Genomic DNA, 24445 nt, shown 5'->3' with positions numbered 1-24445 from the left:
TGACAGGCCCAGCTCCTTGTAGTCCAGGCTTGGGGCTAAGACCCCGCTGCTTAAGGGGATGCACTGCACCAGTAGGTACATGTAGGAGGCAAACCATGGACATTCTGCACATGCACAGCCAGGGTCTGCAGTGGGTGCAGTGCATTGTTTACTGTCAGAACACGCTATATGCACCCGCCCCACCCCAGTGTGTTGGGGTTGCTGCAGGGCAATGATGCCCCCTCTCCCCATGTGCTCTGGTGGGAAACACCTAGGGGCCGGGCATCACAGTCCCCTCCCTCCCATCACTTGCCAGGATGCTGCCCCCTTTGAGTCTCTGCTCACTCTCTTCCAAGAAGGGGGAGGGGGGTGCAGAACTGGGGAGGGGGCTTTTCTCTCCCCTGCATAGGTGGGTACATCCCGGGGAGGGGGGAAAGGCAGGGAAGTTTCCATAGCAGATCAGGTCTCTGAAGCCCTAGGGGGTGGAGAGGCCAATGGGATTTAAGGGGGTTTAATCATCATAGCACCACCTCTGGCAGGGGTTGGGCTGCTGGGCAGGGAATGAGGAAACCACAAATCATCCCCCCTGACCTGTCCTGCTGGATCTGTCTCAGCTTTCAGATCAGCTGGGGAGTCTGGAGCAGTGAGGGGAGCCAGGGCCAGGATCCCCACCCCCGCTCGGCATTGCTGCTGCTGAATTGACTCAGTCAGCCCAAGAGGAGTGGATCCCAGCCCAGCACCTGCAGCAGCGTCTGTAGCCCGAGTGTCAATGAGAGAGACATTGGGGCCAGCAACTGGGGCTGCTGAGAGGGAAGAGCCGCTGCAGGGGAGAGTTAACGGCAATGGACACCAGGAGACTGGATGGTGGCCAGGTAATGGGGCGTCGCTGCCTGGGAACAGGCTGGACAGAGACAGAGGCTGCCCCACCTGGGGCCATGTTCTCAGTGGCAGCAGCCAGTGCCCAGCACCCCCCCGTCCGTGGGCAGCAGGGACTGGGTCTCCCCCAAGGGCTCTCAGGGCACCGATCCCGGCTCACAGCTGCTGCCTGGCACACACAGCGGTGGCCGTGGCCCCTCCCCCCTTCTGCTGTGTGTGGCCAGTGCGAGACCCCAGTGTGCGGGGACAGGTGCACTCAGCAGTGTGGGCCCAGCCAGCGCTCGGCAGGGGGCAGAGTGGGGGTGGGGATGGTGGGGGGCAGCTTGAGCTCCTGCCACCAGAACATGCGGGTCCTTGTCTCTGTGCCCCTGAGCTCACCAGGCCCCGTGACAGCCTGGCTGGGGGTGCCAGGGAGGGCACTGGGCTGAGGGGAAGGAGGGACTGTTCTGCCAGCCCCAGCCTGCCTGAGCCTCCGGGCTCCTCTCCCAGAGCGTCTGACGGGAGGAGCCATCGACAGAACGGGGCATGTTCTAGGGCAGCTCCAGCCCTGGTGCCGTCAGTGAGACGTGTCCTCGCGGCCTGGCCTGACGGGTCTTTGTGTTTCAGAACCTCGTCGTAATGGCAAGAAATGCGCAGTCGCCCTCGCAGCCGCTGTGTTCTTAGGTCTCATCATCACTGTTATTGTCCTGGCAGGTGAGTTCTCAGCCCTCCCTGCCCCTCTCTGCGCATCCCATTCCCCCTGGAGCCACCACAGTCAGTCTCTCCTTCAGGCCTGTCTGGCTTCTGCCCCTGGGACAGAGGATTCCTGGGGGATTTTCCTCCACGACCCTCCTCCCACTCCCCCCAGACCCTGGCACCTGAGCACTCTGAGTCGGACAATCTGACTGACATTAGCTCCCGCCAGCCCAGCTCTGAGCACTTGGGGCCCAAGTCACTGTTGCCGGGCCCCAGGCACAGTCGCTGGTACCCCTGTGCAGAGTGGGGGTGATTGACAGGGCAGGGTGCAGGGCAGCGATGAGCTGGGCCCTCTGCCTGCAGCATGTCGCCCTGAGGTACCAGCCTGGCCTGCCTGCATCCCCGGGTCATGCCCAGGGCCGGGCTGGCAGGCGCTGGCATGTCACTGAAATGAGCTGTAGAACGCAGCACAGAAACCTCCATTAATGCTGTGTGAAACCCACCAATTAGTGACCTCAGCTGTGCAGGGTCCCGTAGTGCTACTGACTCCCCCGCCTGCACAGACAGCGAGTGCTAGTGCAGAGGGCGGCTGTTCATGGTGAATGTGAGCCCGGCTGTATCTGCCAATAGTCTGGGGCCAGGGGAGCTGTGAGACTGTCAGGGTTGTGATTTATCTGTTGCCCTGGGATCTGATCACTGGGCCTCAGGAGGGTGAATCCAAGTGTGTCTGTATTAGGAATCCTTTGTGCTGATGTAATGACATTGATACAGTGCAAACTGCTAATGTAGAAGGGCTGCAGTGGTGCAGAAAGGGGCTTGCCCTGGGGCTGAGCACTGCAGTAAGTTACCACAGCGGGACACGCTGCTCCAGCGCATCTGTGTAATGTGCAACTGCTTCCCCGTCCTTACACTGGTGCTAGCCGTGAGTCCCAGCTCCCTGCTGGACTGGCCGGCTATTGCAATGGGCAGCGTTGGCTCACACAGCGTAAGGTGGGATCTGTGAGCTTGGGGTTCTACACCCGTGGGTCAGGGAGCCACCAGGCCTTGACAGATGGCACCAGTCAAGGGCTCCCAGAGCTGAAAGGCTCCTTGCTGTGCCCTGTCCATCCTAACCAATACTGGAAGGGGCCCACAGGCCTGGCAGCTTTTCTCTTGGGGGGGGGGGGGGGGAGAGGGTGGCGGCTGTGTATTCCCATATCCAGCTCTGTACAGGATGTGAAATTGTGCCCCACCCAGTTGCAGTTGCTTCCTGAAATGAGACACATCACACACAGAGCAGCAGTTTATGCACTGACTGCCCTGCTCCGTTCATGTGTGAGCATTAGTATGCACAGCACACTGCACCATGACAACTCCGGGGAAATACATGCCTGGCACATGCCCTGCTCATTCTTTGATCAACTTCTGCTGCTAATGTTCTCCCAAAGGTAGGTGTGTCCCAGCCGCAGCTAAGGCTGAGAGCAAGTAGCTGTGACTGGGGGCAGTAAGGTAATTGGTACATCTCCAATTATTACTTATCTCCTAGAACTAGAAGGGACCTCGAAAGGTCATTGAGTCCAGCCCCCTGCCTTCACTAGCAGGACGAAGTACTGATTTTTGCCCCAGATCCCTATTCACCTACTGCACTGACCTTGCCAATAGCTTTGTGGTGAGTTATAGGTGACCCCCACTGCTGCTGCCCTTCTGCGCCAGGTGTGGGTGAGCAGGCTCAGCCCAGCAGGATCCAAGTGTGGAGGAACTTGGTGTGGGGTGTTAGGGTTCTATGTGGGACAAATCTGGGTGTGGGTGGCTTGGTGGAGGTTCCAGGATGCAAGATTTGTTGGGGTGTGGGTTAGGATTCTGGGGGCTTATTGAGGTTCTGGGTGGAGGGGTGATCTGGGTATGATGTGGGTCTGGATGTACAGGGGAGCTGCTCCCTTAACAGTGATCCCCTCCCTGCCACAGCTGAGGAGCAATGGGGGCAGGAAGTGGGATGAGGGTGGAGCATCGTGCAGCGGGAGAGGTTTCTGGGGGAGGGTCTGACCCAGCCCTGGCCACTCCTTGCAGGGGAAGAGGAAGTTCCATCCTCCCCAGCCCATCTGGGATTAGCAGCTGAGCCTGCTATAGGGTAGGAGCCACTGGTCAGGGCATCTCCACCCTCCCCAGTGATTTCTCTCTCCATTGGCTGCTCCTGGCACCTGAAACAATGCACCTGCTCTGCTGGGGGGCATGTGACCACTTTGACAGGAAGGCAAAGGGAAGCTGCAAAAGTCATTTTTCTGCAGGGAAGCAAAGAAATCTGCAGGGGACATAAATTCTGCACATGTGTAGTGATGCAGAATTCCCCTAGGATTAGTCTAGTGAGTTTCCTTCCAGCTGCTGTATTTGGAAGGAGAAATATCTCTACAGAAGTGCATTAAGTTGCAACTGGCCAGTCAGTGTCACAGGCCCTTTCTATTGCTGGAGTTCTGGAACCTTGTGGCCATTTCATGTTCCTGACTGAAAGTTGCTTCACTTCCCTCTCAGTTGTTCACCTGCCTTTTATTGCTCTGTTGATCATGTGGATGTTGCTCTTGTGCTTGGGATGAAAAGCTCTGAGCTGTGTTAGTCCCCCAAGGCTGGGAGTGTCACAGGAATCCTTCCTGCCAGGCAAACGTATCACAACAAGCGTCTCCATCGCCCTGTGTCTGGATGTGCTGGATGGGCCCGGGCAGCGGGCGTTCAGTCTCCTGAAGGGAAGGGTGTTTGTTCCCATCTTCATCTCAACCTGCCTCTCCGGGGAAGCCAAGCACAGAGCAGGGGGATGGGGACAGTGGCCCAGGCTAGCAGAGCTCCTCAGGGGAACAGTCCTGGCAAATCCTGCTGAACTCAACTTCTTACCCAGTATCACTCTTCTGCCCACCCCCTGCTCTAACACTGAGCTTCGGCCTGGTTCTGTGCTTTAAATCACGGCTGTTTGTCAGCTGCATCCCTAATGAACATGAACCCGAGACAGTGGCCCAGTGAAACTGGGCTTAGATAATCCCTCTCTGGTTCTGGATTCCCAGTGTCCTCCTGGCTCCTGAGCAGCCTCCCAGCAGCTGTCAGGGGAGTCTCAAAGCCTGGGATGTCGGGGGGCTCATTTCTTCTGCCAGATGGGCAGGTTCCCTCTTACACCATGTGTTACTGTCTCATTTCAGTGTTGTTATCTGAGCGTTCTTCAGCTGTTCTCAGCCCCTGGTGCCCTGCGTGCCCAGACGGCTGGATCGGGTACCGAGGGAAATGCTACTATTTCTCTGAGGCCAAAGGGAACTGGACCTACAGCCAGAGCAACTGCTTTTCCCTTGGTGCCTCCCTGGCTGCGATCGACACCCAGCAGGACCTGGTGAGAGAGATTCTCATGGCAATAGCCTGGCCTTGGCACAGCAGCTGCTGCTGCAGTAGGACCTGGGCTCTGCCCCTGCAGGGCGAGGAGCAGCTCTGAGCCTTCTCGTGCTGGGAGGCCGGAGCGAATGGACTTCCAGCTGCTGAATGCCAGGCCTGGCTAGATCCGGGGCTCCTCTAGTGTCAGTGTGACTGTGGGGATCACCCACTCTCAGCCCTCCCAGTAGGAGACTGTCCCTCTCTAGGGCTGGGCTGGCTCAGGTGTCTGTTGGGCTGGAGGGGGACTGAGATCCCAGTTTGACTTGGCGAGCCAGTGCTCCTCCTGGGTAGGTGAAAGGGCAGCTGGATGGTGCGGGTGTGGGGAGGCTTTTCTCATCCCTGGCCTCTTCCAGCATCTCCTATTCAGATCAGCTGGGCTCTTTCCTTCCCCCTCCCCTGCCATGGTGAGGGGAGCTCAGCTGCCCTGTAAGATGCAGCTTTCACCCAGAACCTGGCCTTGCATGGAGGGGGGGGGGGGCAGCTTAGACCCAGCAGCATCCAAGAGCTGCCCCAGCCCAGGGCAGATTGGGGTGAGGGGAGCTGGGTTTGGGCTGGGAGGGTTAATACTGAATTACCCAGAGCTGGGCAAGAGGTAGGCGAAAATCCCCTGCCACCCCCTGGAAACACTCAGAGCCCTTCCGTGTACACCTGGGATTCCCTGCCCGGAGCCTGGGGGAGCAGCAGGGCCGGGGCTCTGACACCACCTCTCCCTTTGCTGTTTTTAGGCTTTCCTGCTGCGCTATAAAGGCAAATTTGACCACTGGATTGGCCTCCAGAGGGACCCGGGGCAACCCTGGAAATGGGTCAATGGCACCGAATTCAACCACCTGTGAGTCTTTTTGATCCAGCTCTTCTGTGTGGTGTTACTGCTGCCCCTTATGCTGACACTCACCTGGAATCTCCCCCGGAGCAGACTGGGTGGGTTGGGCCTGCAGAGGCCCATCCAAACCCAGCTGGGGGTGGGGGGAGCAGGAACTGGGGTTAAAATATCCACCCAGCATAAATGCTCCATGGAGGCCAGTTGATCTTAGAACTTCTCCTCCTGGCCCTGCTACCCCACTGCTCCCTTTCTCGCTGCCCCTTGTGTTGGGGGTTTGGGGATGGGGCCTGTGGCTGGTGCAGGAGGGGGAATCGGGGTGGGGGGCCTGTGGCTGGTGCAGGAGGGGGAATCGTGAGGGGCTGTGAGTGCAGCAGCTCCCTGCACTGTGCGAGTGTCTCCCCCTGTCTGTGACTGATGGGAAATGCCCAACTACTGCCTGACACCAGCTCCCTGGGTTCTGTCTTGCAGGTTTCCGATAACAGCAGATGGTGACTGCGCGTATCTGACTGAGAATGGGGTCAGCAGCTTGCGGTGCACCAGCGAGAGACACTGGATCTGCACCAATCCTGATCCGTTTACAAAGGCGAAAGGGGGCTGATAAGGGTATTGTGGAAATTAGCCCTGGAAAAACCTGGCTGTGATCTCTGACCATCGCAGCTGACAAATTCCGGAATAACAGGGATTGCTCTGAGCACGAAAGACAATTATCTATGTAACCTTTTCAAATATTTGCTGGGGGTGCAGCTAGGGGCCCAGCTACTGCTCCTGAAGCGTTTGCCTGGGGCTGCCTGAGCAGTGGCTGGTGCGGCTGGCCCCGGAGCTGCTCGGGTGGCCCTGGGGTCAGCTGCACCGGGCCACTGCAGAATCATGGAAAGTCACAATCTGTGATTTCCATGACCTCTGTGAAAGACTCGCAGTCTTACTCAAGGGACACCTAGTACCTGGTATGTAGGAGTAAGGGGAGAGAGACCTCTGCTCACTCCCTTCCTGGAGCCCAGTGGGTTAGAGGGCAGGGAGTGGGTAGGTGTGACACACGCGCACGCACACACACACACGCCAAAGTCCCCATGTCTCAGTAGGACACTGAGAAATCCCCAGCTGGGGTCAGGCTGGCTCACCTGTGTTAAAATGGGTATTAACATTATAAGAATCTGCTTAGACTTTATTGAATGCTTGTGTGCGGCTGCAGTGTTAATTCACTTCTGACAGTCGTATCCCACATCGTAAGGCGATATTGGAGCGTTTATACTGGGAGCCTCTGACTGTAACTCGCCAGAGTGGAGAGAGGCATTAAGCAGTGTGAAGTGCTGATCTCCAGCAGCCCAGAGCACAAGGGAGAGGGTGGAATACAAATCCCGAACAAGAAATAACTATATTAATCTCTGTGCTGCTTGGAGTCCCTGTTTAAATATGGATAGTACTATAGTGAATGAAACAATGGATTCATGCTACCGTGGCTCTTTTGGGTAATGTTGGTCGCTAATTTGGCTTCTGAATCATTGAGCATCACTGCTATAGATGGTTGTTACCTTGTGAAACTTAAGATTCTAGTTTAGGTGTGTGTGTGTGTGTGTGTATATGTGTGTGTGTGTATATATATATATATATATATGTGTGTGTGTGTGTGTAAATAAATCCTCTTTTTGATACATTGTCCTATAATAAACTTGATACAAACTTTGTTTTTGGTCTGATATCTAAGATGTAATTGACCTGGGTAAGTGCTTTTTGGATGGGGAGTAACCTGAATATTGCAGTGATTCTGGCTGTAAGGAACCATCTGTCACAAAGGCAGGCTCACCTGAGTGGTGAGACAGATCAGAGTACACAAGGGGACTCCATGGTTAGTCTGTGTTACAGTGCCTGAATTTACACTAGATCAGTGGTTCTCAAACTTTTTTTTTGCTGATCACTTGAGAATTGCTGAGGGTCTTGGTGGGCCACTTAATGATCTTTCCAGATATTGTTTGTACCATTAGCTAACTATTGTAAAGCACTTTGGATACAAGTGCTATATTAAAAAAACCCTTAATAATTAACATTTTTTTGTTCCACAAATAAAAGCACACAACTCCTATTTTAATATCACTAGTCTTAACCTTTCTAATGTGATGGATGTGCCCTCTCTCCCTCCACCGCAGCAGCCCCCGAGCTGGAACTGGAAAGGGGGAGGGTGTCTCCCTCTATCCTCTGCTGGGGCTGGGAAGGGGTGTGGGTGTGTGGGTGGGGGGCATCTCTCCCCTGCCACAGCAGCCCCCAAGCTGGATCTGGGAAGTAGGCGCTCTCTCTCCCTGACAGCCGCAGCCCTGGAACTGGGGAAAGTTGCCTCTTTCTCTGGCCACCACAGCCCTGCACACCCCAAATTCCCCCCACTCTTCTCAACCCACTGTACCCTCCCACCTACTCCATATTTCCCCTCCTCCCCCGACCACCACCTCAGCTTACATGTGCGTCTTCTCCAGGGTCCAGGCACCTAATTAGTGGAGCCACACCTGCGTGGCTCTACTAATTAGGTGGCTGATCCTTCATTTTCTTGTGTGCAGCCGCCCAGGCGTGCACGTTAGAGGGAACTATCTGAGGACCACCTGAATGGAGCTTGTGGACCACAGTTTGAGAACCTCTGCACTAGATGGTTGGTTGGTGAAATCTGAGTCTAGAACTCTCAGCCAGTTTGAGGTTTGTGCCTGGTTCCCAGCAGTCTGCCCTGAGGTTGTCACTCACCCTCTCCACACACTGCAGCCAGCTGTATAGCAGGACCTTGGCTTCAGTTCCCTCCTTACAGGACAGAGGAGCTGAGCCTGCCCAGAGAGGGAGTTTGAGGGCAAGGTGTAAACCAGGGAACTCTTGGTGCCAACTGGCAGAGAGTACAGGGGGTGCAGAGGGTTTACAGGGATCCCCTGGCACTGATGGCTACATAATAGTTCACCAAAAGGTGGTTATAATCACTGCAAGATGTGCCTATGGATAATAGGTAAGGAACTATGTATCTATACTGACATTAAAAATTAGGAGTCCTTGTGGCACCTTAGAGACTAACAAATGTATTTGGGCATAAGCTTTCGTGGGCTAAAACCCACTTCATCGGATGCCTGGAATGGAAAATACAGTAGCAGGTGTGTGTGTGTGTGTATGTGTATATATATGTATGTGTGTATATGTGTATATATATGTATGTGTGTGTATATATATGTATGTATACACAGTACATGAAAAGATGGGAGTTGCTGTACCAAGTGGGGGACCAGTGCTAATGAGACAAGTCAATTAAAGTGGAATGATGCCCTTAAGGTCTTGCAGTTAAGGCAGGTCACCAGGAGGTGATGTATCTCAAATGTTCTTTTTGGGCAGGTGGTAACAGGTTCTCTCCTTGCCTAGTCAGCTGTGTATTATGTGTACCTGTAGCTGGATGCCTATTTGCATAGTGAATCAGGTGCAAATTGAGAGATTGTTTCATCCTGTAAATTTCCTCTTTCGTGGATTTTGCAAACAGCAGGGGGGGCGGGGGGTCTCCTGTTTAAGACCAAAGACAAGGGGTTGGTCTGGTCTATCCTGGTGTGCAGAGACACACACTGGATCCCTCACCTGAGAGGCAAACTGACAGCACATGTCTCGTGAAAGAAAGGTCACAGCCTGCCTGGCTGTAAAGTGCTGCAAGGATTTTGGGTGAGCTGTACGTGGTTAGACAGGAGAGTATCTTGGTAAATAAGTCCAGGCTCTAGAACACATGATGTGTCTTTATTTTATATGTAACCATTTGTTTCCAACACTTCTACTTGACTCTTGGCTTTGTTGAACTGACACGTGATTTCACTATGAGCATATGTCACTGCTGTGTGTTAAGCGGAGCAGAGAGCTGAGGTGGAGCTGGTAAGCTGGGGGGCGGGGGTGGGGGCATTCCTGTTCCCTTGGAAGCAGCAGCTGTGTGATTACTGCCCGTGTCGAGGGGCTGAATGCACCAGGGGGATGCTCCGAGGGCTTGAGGGCAGAGTGGGCATATTGCTACCCTGCAGTGACTGCAGGCCCAGCAGCGAGCGTGTGTGGGGCCAGTGGAGTTGGGGAGCTGACCCCTGGCAGGCACAGACAAGGCTCCCTCAGGCAAAGGGCAGGTGGTGGTGAGGCACCTCCCAGCCCTGGGTACCCTGGGAAGCAGCTCAGGGAGTAACTTCCTGCAGGTTTGGGGCAGTTATAAATTACACCCCAAGGCCCCAGCCCAGTGAGAAGGACCAAGGGGAGGAACTGTGACTGCGAGGGGCACCTGAGTTCCAGCACCTCCCAGGGCTCTGCTCTGCCCTCAGCTTAGAGCTCTGCCTAAAGCCACAATCCCGCCCCGTGAGCCTACACGCAGGGGACTGCATGTTACGGAGACGCAAATACAGAGCCTCCGCTCCACTGTCTATATCACGGTAGCTTCTTTCTGGCAGATCCATTTGAACTCAGCACCACAGGTCTCAGACTGAATCTGGTTGTCTCCTATCCAGCCACAGCTGTTCCCTTCAGCAGAGCCTGAGACTGAGAAGCTGCAGAATTAAAGAGTCAGTGTCATTATGGTCCCTGTAGCAAGGAAGGGCCCAGAAGTGAGTCTTTTCTCCCCCTCACCCTGATGGGATGCTTGTCTCTGGTGTTGTCCTTCATCTCTGTAACTTTCCTACAGAGCATCAGTCAAGCATGTGAGCTGAGTTAGGGGGGCCTCTGGCAAGGAATGGAGGAGGCTGAATCTCATGGGGTTGGTGACCTGGTACTTTCTTGTTGAAAGCAGCCACCCTGAGCTCCCACATCTCGGCTTTCCTTTAAAAACACAGTCTGAGCCTCGGGAGAGAGGAAACCTGTGCTGTGGGACCTGGGTAACAGATGGCTGCAGGGAGCCTGAGGACTTGTCCGGATGAATGGTTGGGGCTGGGTTCGCAAAGGGACTTAGGAGCCTAGCAGCCACTTTAGACATCTCCATCCCAGAACCACGTCCCCTGGGATTCACCAAACCCTGGGGGTGACTGAACTGCTCCGTGCCTTAATATTCAGAGTAAAAGTTTCCTAGGTACCTGTGTCTCTGTCACTCAGCCCACGTGCTCCTGCCGCCCTCTGCTGCTGGCTACCTAAGCCCCAGTGTGTGATGCATGAGCCAGCAGCAGACAAGCGTTCCTCCGCCTAATCCACCTGCAGGCCCCGACCCAGTCAGCATGTTCAAAGGCCACTTACCAGCTTGGGTCCCACAGGTGAACTCCTACAAAATAGCAGGGAGGAGCAAACCCAGGGGTGGGGGCACTCACCTGGAAAGTGGGAGACCCCATTTCAAGTCCCCCCGTTTGCCTGCAGGGAGAGAGGTTTTGAACAGGGGTCTCCCACCTCTTAGAAGCAGCTGCTAATACTGAGCTAGGGGTAGTCTGAGTTGTGTGGGGTCGGGGGTGTCTCAGTCTCTTGTGTGAATAAATAATTTAAAGAGTGATTGGAGCAGAGGGACTAACTGTCACCTCAGGGCATGATGCAGAGGGATGATTTCTAGCCCCCATCAGTGACAGCTGCTTGGAGCAGCTGGGCCTGGCACCCGCAAGGGGAGAGGCAATTCCTGATTTAATCCTCAGTGGAGCACAGGATCTGCCCCAGGAGGTCAAGGGAGCTGAACTGCCTGGTAACAGTGACCAGAGGGTAATGACATTTAGCATCCCTGGAGGGGACATAATACCAAACCAGCCCACAACAGTCACATTTCACTTCACAAAGGGGAACCACACAAGCATGAGGGCGCTTGTTGGATGGAAATTGCACAGAGCTGTCACTGGGGTGAAATGCCTCCTAGCAGCACGGCTTGTCTACACTTAACAGCGCCGCAGTGAAGATGCTACCTAAACTGATGGGAGGGCTTCTCTCATCAGCATAGATAATCCACCTCCCCAACAGGCAGTAGCTGTGTTGACAGGAGAAGCCTCCCTAGCAACATAACGCTGTCTACGCCCAGTGTTTAGGTCGGTATAATTGTATCACTCGGTGGATTTTTCCCACCCCTGGACAACATAGTTATACTGTCATAAGTCTGTAGTGTAGCCCGGGGCTAAGTGTGTACCCCAAATAAAAGAAGACAGGAGGAGGACCAAAAAAATGCCACCCTGGCTAAACAGCAGAATAATGGAGGCTATTAGAGGCAAAAGGCATTCTTTAAAATATGTAAGACAAATCCTAATGAGGAAAATAGGAAGAAGCACAAACTCCGGCAAGTGAATTATAAATTATCAGAGGGGAGCCGTGTTAGCCTGGATCTGTAAAAGCAGCAAAGAGTCCTGTGGCACCTTATAGACTAACAGACGTTTTGGAGCATGAGCTTTCGTGGGTGAATAGCCACTTCGTCGGTTGCATCCGACGAAGTGGGTATTCACCCACGAAAGCTCATGCTCCAAAACGTCTGTTAGTCTATAAGGTGCCACAGGACTCTTTGCTGAATTGTAAATGTTTAAGAAGGCAGGCCAAGGAAGAATTTGAGAAACAACTTGCTAAAGATGTAAAAACTATTTTTTTAAAGTACTTTTGAAGCGGAAGCCTGCCATACTGACAGTGGTGTGTGCAGTGTAGTTGTAGCTGTGTCGGTTCCAGGATGTTAGAGACACAAGGTGGGTGAGGTAATATTTTTTACTGGACCAAGTCCATTGACCTAGCTACCACCTCTCAAGGGGGTGGATTTCCTAAAGAAACCAAACCCACGTCCATCACTGTAGAAAGTGTCCACATTGCAGCGCCGCACTGGGACACTGTAGCGCTTGTAAGGCAGGTCTAACCATAAAACGTTGCACCAGTGCAGTTGTGCTGCTGTAGCACTTAAGTGAAGACACTCCTTCACGGCCAGGAGAGCGTCTCCCCTCGGCATAGTTAATTCCCCTCTCCGAGGGGCGGTAGCTCTGTTGACGGGAGAAGCCCCCCCCCCCGCATTGACATAGCGCTGTCTACACAGGGAATTAGGTCAGTGTAACTACATGGCTCAGGGGTGGGGATTTTTCACACCCCCGAGTGACGTAGCTGCACCACAGTACGTTTGTAGCGTAGACCTCGCTGCGGCATAGATGGAGTCTTGGGCGCCAAATTCCCCGAGAGAGGTGGCGGTTGGCATCCTCCCCCTCGCCTTCTCTCCCATTGTTCCCCGCCTAGCGTGCTGGCTTTGTGACTAACACTCTGAGGTGCCGATCTCTCCTCATGCATTGTACAGGGAACCCGGGCACCCAACTCAGGCTTTGTGACTCCCGTTCTGAGGCACCGATCTCTCCCCATGCATTGTACAGGGAACCCGGGCACCTAACTCAGGCTTTGAGAATCCCAGGGACTTTCTAGGCACCATGACACTCAGCATCCCACCGCACAAGTCCCTTTGTGAATCTCGCCCTTAGGGCACGGCATGCTGGGGTGTAAATCTAGCTTGCGCTCACTGGCCGTGTGCACAGTCTGACCGCACACTGCAAGTGCCATAGGGAATTTTTAGTGCACAACAGGAGGGTCCCCAGAGCAGTCCGTGTGCACACAGAAAGCTTGTGTGAGGTAGGTTTACATCCCAGCCTGCTGCCCACAACGTGCTTGTCTAGACAAGCCCCAAGATGGTCTCTCTAAGCTGGGGGATCTGCCCCCCACACCCCAGTGGGGTGTTAACCCTGATCTGCACTGATGATAAATCCCACTGTTCTAATGGAAGGAAGTAGAAGGAAGGATCAAGGGATAAGGGTCCGCCCAATTGACTGGGAGCAGCAGCTCACTGTGACCCCACAAAAGGGGGTGCCTGAGAGACACCACCACTTTCTGCCCCTCACCCACCATCTGACACTGGGAGCACAAAGACCGGAGGGACAGAGCCCAGGGGAACCCAGCAGAGCCCAGAGACAGGGCTGTAGTAGGACATTTGAGGGCCCTACACACCACCTCTTCTCAGGGTCCCCCTTGCACAGGCAGGAGCAGGGGCCACATTCTTACCAGTGATTACATGTCACTGCCTCCAGCTGCCAGCCCAGAGAAGCTGACGTGTAACAGAAGGAGGATGGTTGAATTCCCTGCTCTACCCATGGTCTTGTGTCACTCTGGGCAAGTCATTTAGGGTGGGATTCACAAAAATATGTAGGCACCTAACTCCCTTTGAAATCAATGAGCATTAGGCACCTAAATACCTTTGTGAATCTCACTGTTAGTCTCTCGGTGCCTCAGTTTCCTCAGCTGTAGCATGGGGATAATAGCCCTGCCCTGCCTCACAGGGGTGTGAGAAGGTAAATACAGTAAAGGTACTGAGGAGCTCAGATACTATGGTAATGGGGGGCCAGATCAGCACTTTAAGCCTTGTCTACACTAGGAGGTGTTTCTGGTGCAGTTATACTGGAAACCCTGTAGTGTGGACACAGCTATATCCATTGCTAAGTGTTTCTCCCACTACAGCTTATGCCAGTGCCCCCGATCAGCATAAGCTACACTACAATGAGCGCAGGCACATTGGTATAATTGCAGCTACACTAGGGCCTTTGCGGGCACACCTAGGTTAGGAAAATACCCTTAACCAATGTAACTACGCTGGTAAAATGTTTTAACATCAAGTTATACAATGGAGCTTTTCTCAAACATCTCTCAGACAGTAAACCGCAGGCAGCACTTACAGCATTGGATCTAATGGGGAACCATCCACCCAGGTCCATTTCCCCCCTGGGGATGTCACTTTAAGTCCAATCCAGGCGTAGCTTGCATCTTGTGTAACATTCTGTATGAACTCCTGTGAGGTGCAAAGCAGAGGGGGTGCGGTGAATATGCTGTAAGATGCTGGGACTCCCTGAGCACTCCCGTTTAATACCTGCTCTTGGCTTTAGTGGTTCTGCCCATGCCAACTGGAGAACCCCCTGACCGGAGCTAAGTCACCCTCTCCCCTGGGCGGGTGGGGTCCCAGTGCAGGGGTGGGGAAATGTGGCTGTCTTGGCCACATGGTGACACTAGTACTGGTCCTTGGTGTCACAGGGTGAGCTGGTCCTTTACGTAAGTCCTGGGTTCAGCCTCACCTGGGACTGCAGCCCGAGGTCAGTGTGGCCAGGGTGAGATTTGGTGGAGTAGGGGGGTTGTGTGAGTAGCTCTATGCAGAAGGGCTCTGCTGAGCTCCCAGACAGGGCTCAGGGGTGCAGCTGGGCCATCTGGGGTGGGAACGCTGTGGGGGTCTTGTTCTGAAGGGTATGTTAATCAGCCAGATGCCCTGAAGGGGAGAAAACCCCCCAGTGCAGAGTTTGGTTAACTGGGAGAAAAGGAGAAATGAGGCAGAGGGGTAGAGTCAGGCTGGATAAACCTGCTGCTCTGGGATTGTAACTAGGGACACACGTCTCTCTCCAGCTGGAGTTTGATGAGCCTATATTTTATGTTACCATCTCCTCCTGGTTCTGGATCACGAGCATGCGAGAGCTCTTCCCCAAGCAGTCGTCACGGCTCCCAGTCCAGTTTTTACGCTTCTTAGACAGCCAGTAGCACTTGTCCCCATGCAGCAGCCAGTCGCTGGGGCAGAGTTTGCACCCGGAGCCCTCTGGAGCGGGAGATGGGAACACAGAGGTGTCATTCATTCTGAACATGCAAATTACGGCTGGGTGAAAACTCTTGTTCAAAGTTCTTTTTTTTTTTTTTAATGGAAAATGCCATTTTGACCAAAATAAAAGTGTTTATTGTAGTTGTCATTTTTTGATGGGGAGAAGGGACTCAAAATGGAAATACTGATTTTTTTTGTGTGGGGGGCAGTAGGGATGGAGGATTTCTGGGAGCTCAGTTTTGGAGGGGAAATAAACATTTACTCTCAACATTTCCCCCCATTGGGAAAGAGGGGGAGGACTTTCACTTTTCTACTTCCTTCAGAGGACATAAAACTGTCATTTCTTTTCATATTTATCATGAACTAGGTTTACAATGTATCAGCTCTAGTTCTAGATATTGCTTAAGTTTTTCCCTGCAGCCATGTAAAAAGCCTTCAGACTCAATGTACTAGCGAGGGTTTTTCTCAAGGTCAACACTCAAGCAGCCCGGCACGCTGTAGGCCAGGGCAGCAAGGTGCTGGGAGGCCAGAGAGGAGAGAATTCACTTGAAGTCTTTACACAGAGTTGGTTTCTTACTAAAGATCTGCTCTGACTCAGTCAAGTTCTGGGTTCTATGCAGGAATCACTGGGTGGGATTGTCCGGATTGGTGCAGTAAAATGTAGTTCCTGGAGATCTGACCATGTCAGATCATACAAGCTGAACACAGACAGACCCAGCCTGTACCCCGATGGGAGACCTCAAGGGAAACTGAGTGTTGAAACAAATAATATCGATGACTGAGATAGAAGGACACCACCTAACAAGACAGAACTGAACCTAGTGCCCAGTCTGGCAGTAGGGGGTGCTGTACCACTGCTAGTGCCATGGTTCAGCTGTAGGGTGATCAGAGGTCCAGATAAAATTGGGACCGTCCCGATATCTAGGCGTTCGTCCCGTGTGCCAACGGATGTTTGGTCAGGATGCAATTTGTCCCGATATTTCGCGGCACTTCATTTGTTTTGTTTGTTTGTTTGTTTGTTTTTGCTCTGCCGGTGACCGTGCTCCCTCCCCCAACATGTGTCCTGATATTTTCTTCCTCTCATCTGGTCATCCTATTCAACTGAGAACTAAAAGCAAGGTCCACTTGGGTTCATTAAGAGCTGCCATACTGGGTCAGACCACTGTCTGTATTGCTCAGTATACTGTCTCTTACAAAGGCCCATACCAGAGCTTCAGGGGAGTGTACAGAAGAGGGCAATTATGGAGTGATCCACCCATCTTCCACTCCCAGCTTCTGATAGTCAGAGGTTCAGCATCCCTCCAATCCTAGCACTGTATCCCTGACCATCTTAGCTAATAGCCTTTGATGGATCTATTTCTTTTTTGAACCCAGTTATACTTTTGACCATCACAACATCCCATGGCAACGAGTTCCACAGGTTAGTTATGCGTTGTGTGAAAAAGTACTTCCTCTCGTCGTATTAAACCTGCTGCCTATTAATTGCATTGGATGACCCCTGGTTATTGTATTGTGGGCGAGGTAAATAACACTAGTCTATTCACTTTTTCCACACCATTCATGTCCTATCATATCCCCCCTTTGTTATCTCTTTTCTAAGCTGAACAGCCCTAATCTTTTTAATGTTTCCTTGTATGGAAGCCGTTACATATCATTGATCATCTTTGTTGCCCTTCTCTGAACCATTTCCAGTTCCACTACATCCTTTTTGAGATGGGGTGACCAGAACTGTACACAGTATTGAAGGTGTGGCTGCACCACGGATTTATATAGAGGCACTATGATATTTTCTGTCTTATTTTCTATCCTTTTCCTAATAGTTCCTAACATACTATTAGCCTTATTGACCATGACTACATATTGAGAAGAAGCTTCCATTGAACTATCCACCGTGATTCCAAGATCTCTCTTTTTGGGTGGTAACAGCTAATTTAGAACCCATCAGTTGGGATTATTTTCCCCCCAATATGCATTACCTTGCACTTACCAGTGTTGAATTTCATCTGCCATTTTGTTGCCAAGTCACCCAGTTGTGAGAGATCCCTCGGTAACTCCTCACAGTCAGCTTTGGGCTTAACTATCTTGAATAATTTTATATCATCTGCAAACTTTGCCACTTCATGTTTAGTCCCTTTTTCCAAATCAGTAATGAATATATTCAACAGCTCTGGTCCCAGTACAGATCCCTTGGGGGACCCCACTATTTACCTCTCTCCACTGTGAAAATGGACCATTTATTCCTACCGTGTGTTTCCTGTATTTCACTCAGTTACTGATCCATGAGAGGACCTCCCCTTTTATCCCTGATTACTTAGTATCTTAAGAGCCTTTGGCGAGGGACTTTGTCAAAGGCTTTCAGAAAATCCAAGTGTGCTATAGCCACTGGATCACCCTCATTCACATGCTTGTTGACTCCCTTGAAGAATTCCCTTGACAAAAGCCATATTGACTCTTCCCCAACAAATTGTGTTTATCTCCGTGTCTGACCATTCTGTTCTTGGTAGAAACTATAGTGAATTTGCCCAGTACTCAAGTCCGGCTCACCAACCTGTAATTTTCAGGATCACCTCTGGAGCTCTTTTTAAAAACGGGAATTACATTAGCTACCTTCCAGTCATCTGACTCCTCTTGAATACTGGGGGGTCTGAACCTGTTCAAATTCCAGCCTGGGGTGACTTCAATTTGCCTCCCTAAAACACCCTCTGCAATTCCAACAGGCTATGGGATTCTTCTTCAGTCATTTCCCTTACACATTGTATAGCAGTGCTCTGTGCTGCTGAACAGCTGTTGAGTTTCACCCCAGAGGTGGCTGCATTTCAGTAGTGGGGAAATGACTCCTGTGAGTCCTACAGAGTTTGTAAAACACTTTGTGATCCAACCTCTATAGCAGTTGTATTACACTATTACTAACACTGCCTGTGCTCTAGCAATGGGAATTACTCTGATCACTAGATGTCACTGCTGCTCCTTTGCATAAACAGCTGAGAATTATTATTTATTGTACTTAAATTGTAAGTTCTTTGGGTCAGAGACTGTCTTTTTATGATTTTTTTTACAGCTCCTGGCACAATGGGGCCCCGATCCACAACTGGGCCTTTTGGCATTGTTGCAATGCATATCAATGATAATTAATAATTAGTATTACAGTAGAACAGAGGCCACAAAATGAATATGGGCCCCATTGTGCTAGATGCCGCACATACCCATAGTAAGACCATCTCTGCCCCAAAGAGCTACCAATCCAAACATAGGGTGAGAAACAGATGGAGATACACAAAGAGGAGCAGGATGACAGGGAGAATGAAATAACCATATTGGTACAGAAAGAGGCAGTCACTGCATTTACCTTGCACCCACCTATTGGGATTGATGAAAAGAAAAAAAGACAGGGGAGCTTGGGGTGTACAGTACATCACTACCACACCTAAAGCATTAGAGCATATTAAAAAGCACCTCATCTACTTAAAAATCACCCTGAATGTTGTTTTCCTGCTGTAGTTAAGAGTAGAGTTGATTGACAAAACATTGCCTTTTTTCAAAATGAAAATCTTCACAGAAAACTTGTTGCATTTGAACTTTTCTAGTTGTTGAAATAACCTTCTGTCTCCTGAACACTTTGACTAAAAAATGAAAGTTTACTCCCATAGTTAGCCCCCTTTACACTGTCACTTTGGCAATGTTGCCATCTCTCATATTTTTATCACCCATCTTGTGAAGTTTGGTGGGTTTTTGAAGCCCCAACTCCTGGAGTCAGGGGATTATGTGAGAATCTCAGTTTCATTAAAGAAAGTTTTTAGCTTCATAATTCTGAGAAAAGCCTGACAGTAGGAACCAAGTGCAACCTAAAGGCTCAGAAACCAGAAGGCACATATAAAGAACCCAAAATGTATAACTGGCTTATTTTAGGAAAATTTCTTGATTTTTTTAGTGCCTGACTCCTGGTTTTTGAATTTGTGGAGATCGCGTCGGCGGAAACACTGATCTGAGCATCTCCTGCACCTTGCTGAGTTCTAGATTTACTGTATCAGCTCAGGGGAAAGATCTGTGCTCAAACTATACACCTGAGCTGCTGCTTCTCTCCCCTGTGAGTTCTGTAATATACAGGACTTCGGAGCCTGTCTCCCATCCCTAATTAGATCCCTTGGGTTCAAGTCCCCTAAAGAAGCATCTCCCCCGATCTATAAAATCAGACATAACCATGTGTTTCATTGTCACCTTCCGGAATTAAACTTTAAAAAGGTCCCAGGAGTGGAAGCCACTGTCCCTAGGGCCAGGAGGGCACAGGCTGGGGTAGCTGAGGCTTAAGGGCCCAATCCAGCATTTCTTGTGATGGGAGCTCTGGGCACTCAGGAAGTACAGGAGCGGGCTCCAGGCTTGTTTAAAGCTGCCAGACAAGGCTTGGAACTAGTGGGGTGGCAGAATCTTAGAGTACATCCAAGGTGGGATTTCAGCGTGGGCCGACATATCCGCAGTAGCTCTAATCGAGCCAGTGCACTAAAAGGAGCAGCGTAACTGGGGCAGCGCAAACGGCAGGTCGGGCTGGCCACTCAAGTACGATGCCATCCGAGATGCTCCGGCAGCTAGCCCCTCCCACCGTTTGCACCACTGCAGCTCCACTGTTATATTTCGTGCGCTAACTCAAGCAGTGCTAGCATGGGTACATCTACATGGGCTGGAATTACTCCATCCAGCTCCAGTGTAGACGTATCCTTAGACCTTGAACAGGGTTTAACAGTGTGATATCTGATCACGTCAGCTGGCTCAGTCCAACTAACACCTTCCAAACCTCTCGGCAAGACAAGGCCAGGTGTACAGCAGCACGTGCGCTATACATGAATCAAGTGAAAGCTAGAGCAGGAACCTCGGCTTTAATCTGACCAGTGTCGAGTGTACGTGCTTATGCTGGACTTCCAGAGTGTGATCGCTGGTGCCTGGTGCTGCTCCTTTACATCCCAGACAAGGCTTGGGGGGACTGAAGCACAGACTTGCCCCAGGGCTCAGGGGCGAATTAAAGGGTTCGGGGCTCTGGCCACCACGGAGCTCCAGGCCCTTTAAATCACTGCGGGAGCCCTGCCACCACTACCGTGGGGCAGCAGGGCTCTGGCAGTGATTTAAAGGGCCCGGGGCTCCCCGCAGCGACTGGAGCCCTGGGCCCTTTAAATCACCGCCGAAGAAGCCAGTCCAGTCCGACATGGTGTACCAGCTCTTACCAGTACACCGGACCGGACCGGCTTACTTTCACCTGAGTGGGACATAACCACATTGTTAACTTGTGACATTGCTAACAGGAGATCGGTGTTCGCATGCTCATCAAGTTCCAGTATTTCATCTGGTTAGTCACAGGGCTGCCCTAAGAGTGACTTGCTCCTTGACTGACAGGTTTTAAATTATCCTGCTCTTATGTGAGGGGGAACATAACCCCCATCGGAGGCTGCTGCACCGGCTCCATTGGAAAACAGCTGGTCATGATTATTTCTTGCACTATATGCAGATGTTTCACCAAACACTGACTCTTCCAGGTCACCCTCAGTGTCCCCGCTGGCATCGGATGGCTCTGGGGGTCGGCTGGGCTGGGAACATCGTCCTGCTGGGAGCTGTGGTAGCAATGGGAGTGTGGGGTGAGTAACTCAAGGCTAGTTATTCACTTGTGTGTAATACTGCACCATGAAATTTCCTCTTCCCCCCACATTTCCACATTTCTTTCTTGTTCCTAGAATCCGGGAAATGTAGGGCTGGCAGGGGCCTCACGGGGTCGTCTGGTCCAGCCCCCTGCATTGAGTCAGGGTTATCGATTCCAACACATTTGTGAATAAAATCATGGACGCTTCATCATTCCAAAGCAGAGCAGAATATTCCATGAACAATGTGTAGCTAAGAGCTGGATACATGAACCCCTGTGATCCAGCTATGGCAACTCCTCTGTTAAGCGTGCAGGGAAAAGGGAAGGCACCTTACAATGTGCAACGAATGAGAGTTTCTGTCTTGTTCTCTCTCTTTCCTTTACTCTACATTTGTCACAGCATGTGCACGTGTTTGTTTTGCACACACAGACACACTCTCAGTCTCAGGTTGCGAACTCGGAATAGTTAACTCTGGTTCACAATCATGCTCTTTCCTTCCTGACAAAAGGAAATTTTAAGGGCCTGGGGAATGACGGTGCCAATGAGAGACCCAGCTACGGCTATAACTGCAGCACTGAGCTGAAGGATTTTCCATTCTGCTTCAAACAGTTTCTATGTGAACCTCCGTCCAGCAACTCAGGAGGTAATTTCTGCTCCTTTGCTCTCTCAGCTGCTTCCCCATAGTTCAGTGACACCTAGTGGTCACTTGGGGTAATCTCAGTGTGTGCAGTACAAACTGCACTAAGGATCCTACTTGTGTAGATCCTTTCGTCCCAAAGGGCTTTACAAACTACTTATAGCTTGTAGCTGGTAGGGAACCTAAATACAGGCATCACTTACACTTGCCACTGGCAAAATTTCTTCTGACTTTTTAAAGAAGCTCTTGCAGCTTATTGTTCGCAACAGACCTTTGAAAATTCAGCGTGGGGAGAGGCCTCAGGCTGGGGAAGGGACTTTTCTTTGTTTGAAGAACTTTCTGCTGAGATGTGAACTTGGGAACAACCACCATTTCCATTTTCACTCGTGAGCCTCAGGAAAGCTCAGTAACATGCTAAAATAATAACAGCATGAGCCTTCTAAATGCTGAGCTCACCCTGTGTCTAGAAACACACTGCACTGGGAGCTGGCAGAGCAGCTATAGCTGGGAAGGTGAGAGCTGGGCCAGGCTCCCCAGAGCCCAGCACCTGACCATGTAGCTTTTGCCCCATAAGCTTCCCCCAGAGACAGGGCGAGAGCTGATTTGGGCGCCTTCTGACAGCCTCCGAACCCAACAGCCCCTTCCCCCACATCACAGCCTTTTCCTACCAGCAGCTAACGCAGGATGCCTGTCGCTGAAGGGATCCAGTCTGTGCTGACGGTTCAGGGTGCAAACCCTGCTGATGATTCACACTGGGCATGTTGCTTCAGTTGCACACCATAGAATTATTGTTCTTTTATTTTTAAACTAGGAAATTCCAAAACATTATTTGAATGGCGGGAAAATCAAGCCCTCAGAAGTCGGGAAATGACAGATTTATGGTGCATGGATAATTCTGCCCCTTTGCGCATATGTATTAATAGACAATCTTTAATTACATGATCACATACTATTGTTTTCTCAATAGGGCCTTGCCTCATTCAGTGCACAAGGTGGACCCACATGGGGGCAGAATTAAGGTTGCACGGGCCACAATAAAACAGACATTTCCTAACTTCTGAGTGCTTGCCTTTGCAAGCTAACACTGCCCAATAGCTAAGGAGAGAAAGTGAAGGAGAATCCCTATTGAGCATGACTTGCATTAGCCAGTACAGTTCCAGGACTGGAGTGCTCACATCCTCGCCCATACCTCTCACTCCTGGCTGCAGCGCCTCCTGCTGACTGAATATGGGACCTGTCCCCAAACAAAAATAAGGGTAGTTGTTCTAGCTGCATGAAGCCTCTGTGGTTGACTGGGATGAAGTTCAGCATTCGTCAGAACCTTCAGCTCCATTACGTGTTTCCATTTTCCCCTCCAGAGGGATCAGGGTGCAAGCTCTGCCCCCCAAACTGGCTGCTGCACAGGGACAAGTGCTACTGGGTGTCTAAAGAAAAAACTCCCTGGAACAAGAGCCGCGACGACTGTTCAAAGAGGAGCGCTCGACTGTTAACGATTCGGGATCAGGATGAGATGGTAAATAAAACCTCTGGGAAGATGAGCATCATTAGTAATAATTAATACACAAAACTGCTGTTGTGTGTCAGTTAAGGTTACTCTATACACAAGGCACCTACACAAGCTAAAAAGCAAAGGACTTAAAAAATTAAGTACATACCCTATGCTCTACAACCTGGCACTGGACACTTCACTAGTAGCACAACATAGACCACAAAGAACGTACCACAACCTTAACTCTGTCCCAGCAGGGACAGAGGCTAAGTGACTGGCCCAAGGTCACACAGGAGTCTGGGCTGGAAAGGGGAATAAAATCCAGCTGTCGTGAGTCTCTGGCTAGCACCTGAACCACTATAACCTCCTTTCTCCCTGTCAGTTTATTGTTCCATGTCATTTACAGGCCTTCATACAAACTACTTCCAAAGACGCTAACCGGATCTGGCTTGGACTCACCATTACATTCCCTGCAAGGAAAAGGATTTGGGTGGACGGCTCCCTGTTAAATCAAACACTGTGAGTGTTGTTATCCTTGGAATCCATGTAAGATGCCCAGCAGGGAGCAGGGGGTTGTTGACTTTCCAGCATTGCTGTGAGCAGAGGCTACTTATGCACACAAGGGATGTTCAGTGCTAGGCACAGTCCTCTGCACAGAGGGATGGTCAGTCCTAAACCTCAAGAGATGATTTACATCAAGAGTGTGGCTAATCCTGAGGGTTGTTTTTTCTAATGTGAACAAGTCGTGTTCACTTCTGGAAAACACCAGCCAGCAGCTTCTACAGGATCATGTGCCGGGAAGTCTTATCAACCAGGGCTCTGTAGGAACAATTCAGGTGTTAAGGAAGAAATTCGTGAGAGGTGTCAGAATGAGGAAAAGCTGCTATAAATCTTGTTCAAAAACTAAACAGTGATTTTGTTTCTCAGGTTCAAGGTGGTGGATCCTGCTGAAGGGAACAGCTGCGGGGTGATAAAAGCAGATCGGATTCATTTTGAAACCTGCAGTGCTGTATCGAAATGGATTTGTGAAAAAGACGCTCTCCTGATATAGACAGTGACATTAGTGCTTGCACTTGTGTGTGTGAAGGACAAATGCTCTTTAGTGTCAGTCTGTCACGTGAATGATGAATAACGTAGGTGAGCTTCAAAGGGAAAAAATGGACGTATGCCCTTTGCCTCTCCTTGCTTTCATAAAATGGATAGAAATGGCCCCAAAGCCTTTTCTTGCATTTGAAATTCAGGTCCTGTCTGGGCTGGAAGATAATAGTTTATGGGAGAACTATTGAAAAGACATCACTAGTAGAGCTATGGGGACAATTTTCCACTTTATCATTTATTTGCAACCTCCCTCCCTTTAAAAAAATGCACTTTTGGGCCGAACAAGACTATTCACAAACTGGTGTTGAATTCACTGAATAGTTTCAGCTAAAATAAAAACAAATAAATAAAATTCACACTA

General features: G+C 50.9%; 3 protein-coding genes across 3 annotated transcripts; 2 read left to right on the top strand and 1 right to left on the bottom strand.

Moving 5' to 3' along the window:
• The first annotated feature begins 447 nt into the window (after positions 1–447).
• On the top strand, positions 448–6760 carry LOC123345163 (C-type lectin domain family 2 member D-like). The gene is made up of 5 exons (XM_044981855.1): positions 448–851; positions 1462–1548; positions 4689–4873; positions 5637–5740; positions 6200–6760. The coding sequence occupies exons 1-5, from the start codon at positions 749–751 to the stop codon at positions 6327–6329; spliced, it is 609 nt and encodes a 202-aa protein (XP_044837790.1). The 5' UTR covers positions 448–748; the 3' UTR covers positions 6330–6760.
• A 3364-nt stretch (positions 6761–10124) lies between these two features.
• On the bottom strand, positions 10125–15276 carry LOC123345763 (killer cell lectin-like receptor subfamily F member 1). The gene is made up of 3 exons (XM_044982811.1): positions 15085–15276; positions 14338–14450; positions 10125–10248 (listed from the first exon to the last, which is right to left on the bottom strand). Exons 1-3 carry the CDS (start codon positions 15274–15276, stop codon positions 10125–10127), a joined length of 429 nt encoding a protein of 142 aa, XP_044838746.1.
• Positions 15277–20730: 5454 nt separating this feature from the next.
• LOC123345162 (killer cell lectin-like receptor subfamily B member 1B allele C) lies at positions 20731–24048 on the top strand. Its single transcript, XM_044981854.1, has 5 exons — positions 20731–20857; positions 21369–21503; positions 22856–23010; positions 23393–23505; positions 23914–24048. The coding sequence occupies exons 1-5, from the start codon at positions 20731–20733 to the stop codon at positions 24035–24037; spliced, it is 654 nt and encodes a 217-aa protein (XP_044837789.1). The 3' UTR covers positions 24038–24048.
• Positions 24049–24445: the final 397 nt, after the last annotated feature.

Source organism: Mauremys mutica, chromosome 12 (genome assembly GCF_020497125.1).
Source record: "Mauremys mutica isolate MM-2020 ecotype Southern chromosome 12, ASM2049712v1, whole genome shotgun sequence".
Lineage (NCBI taxonomy): Eukaryota > Metazoa > Chordata > Testudines > Geoemydidae > Mauremys > Mauremys mutica.
The sequence above is the reverse complement of the archived record's forward strand: the minus strand, read 5'-3'. Positions and strand labels throughout refer to the sequence as shown.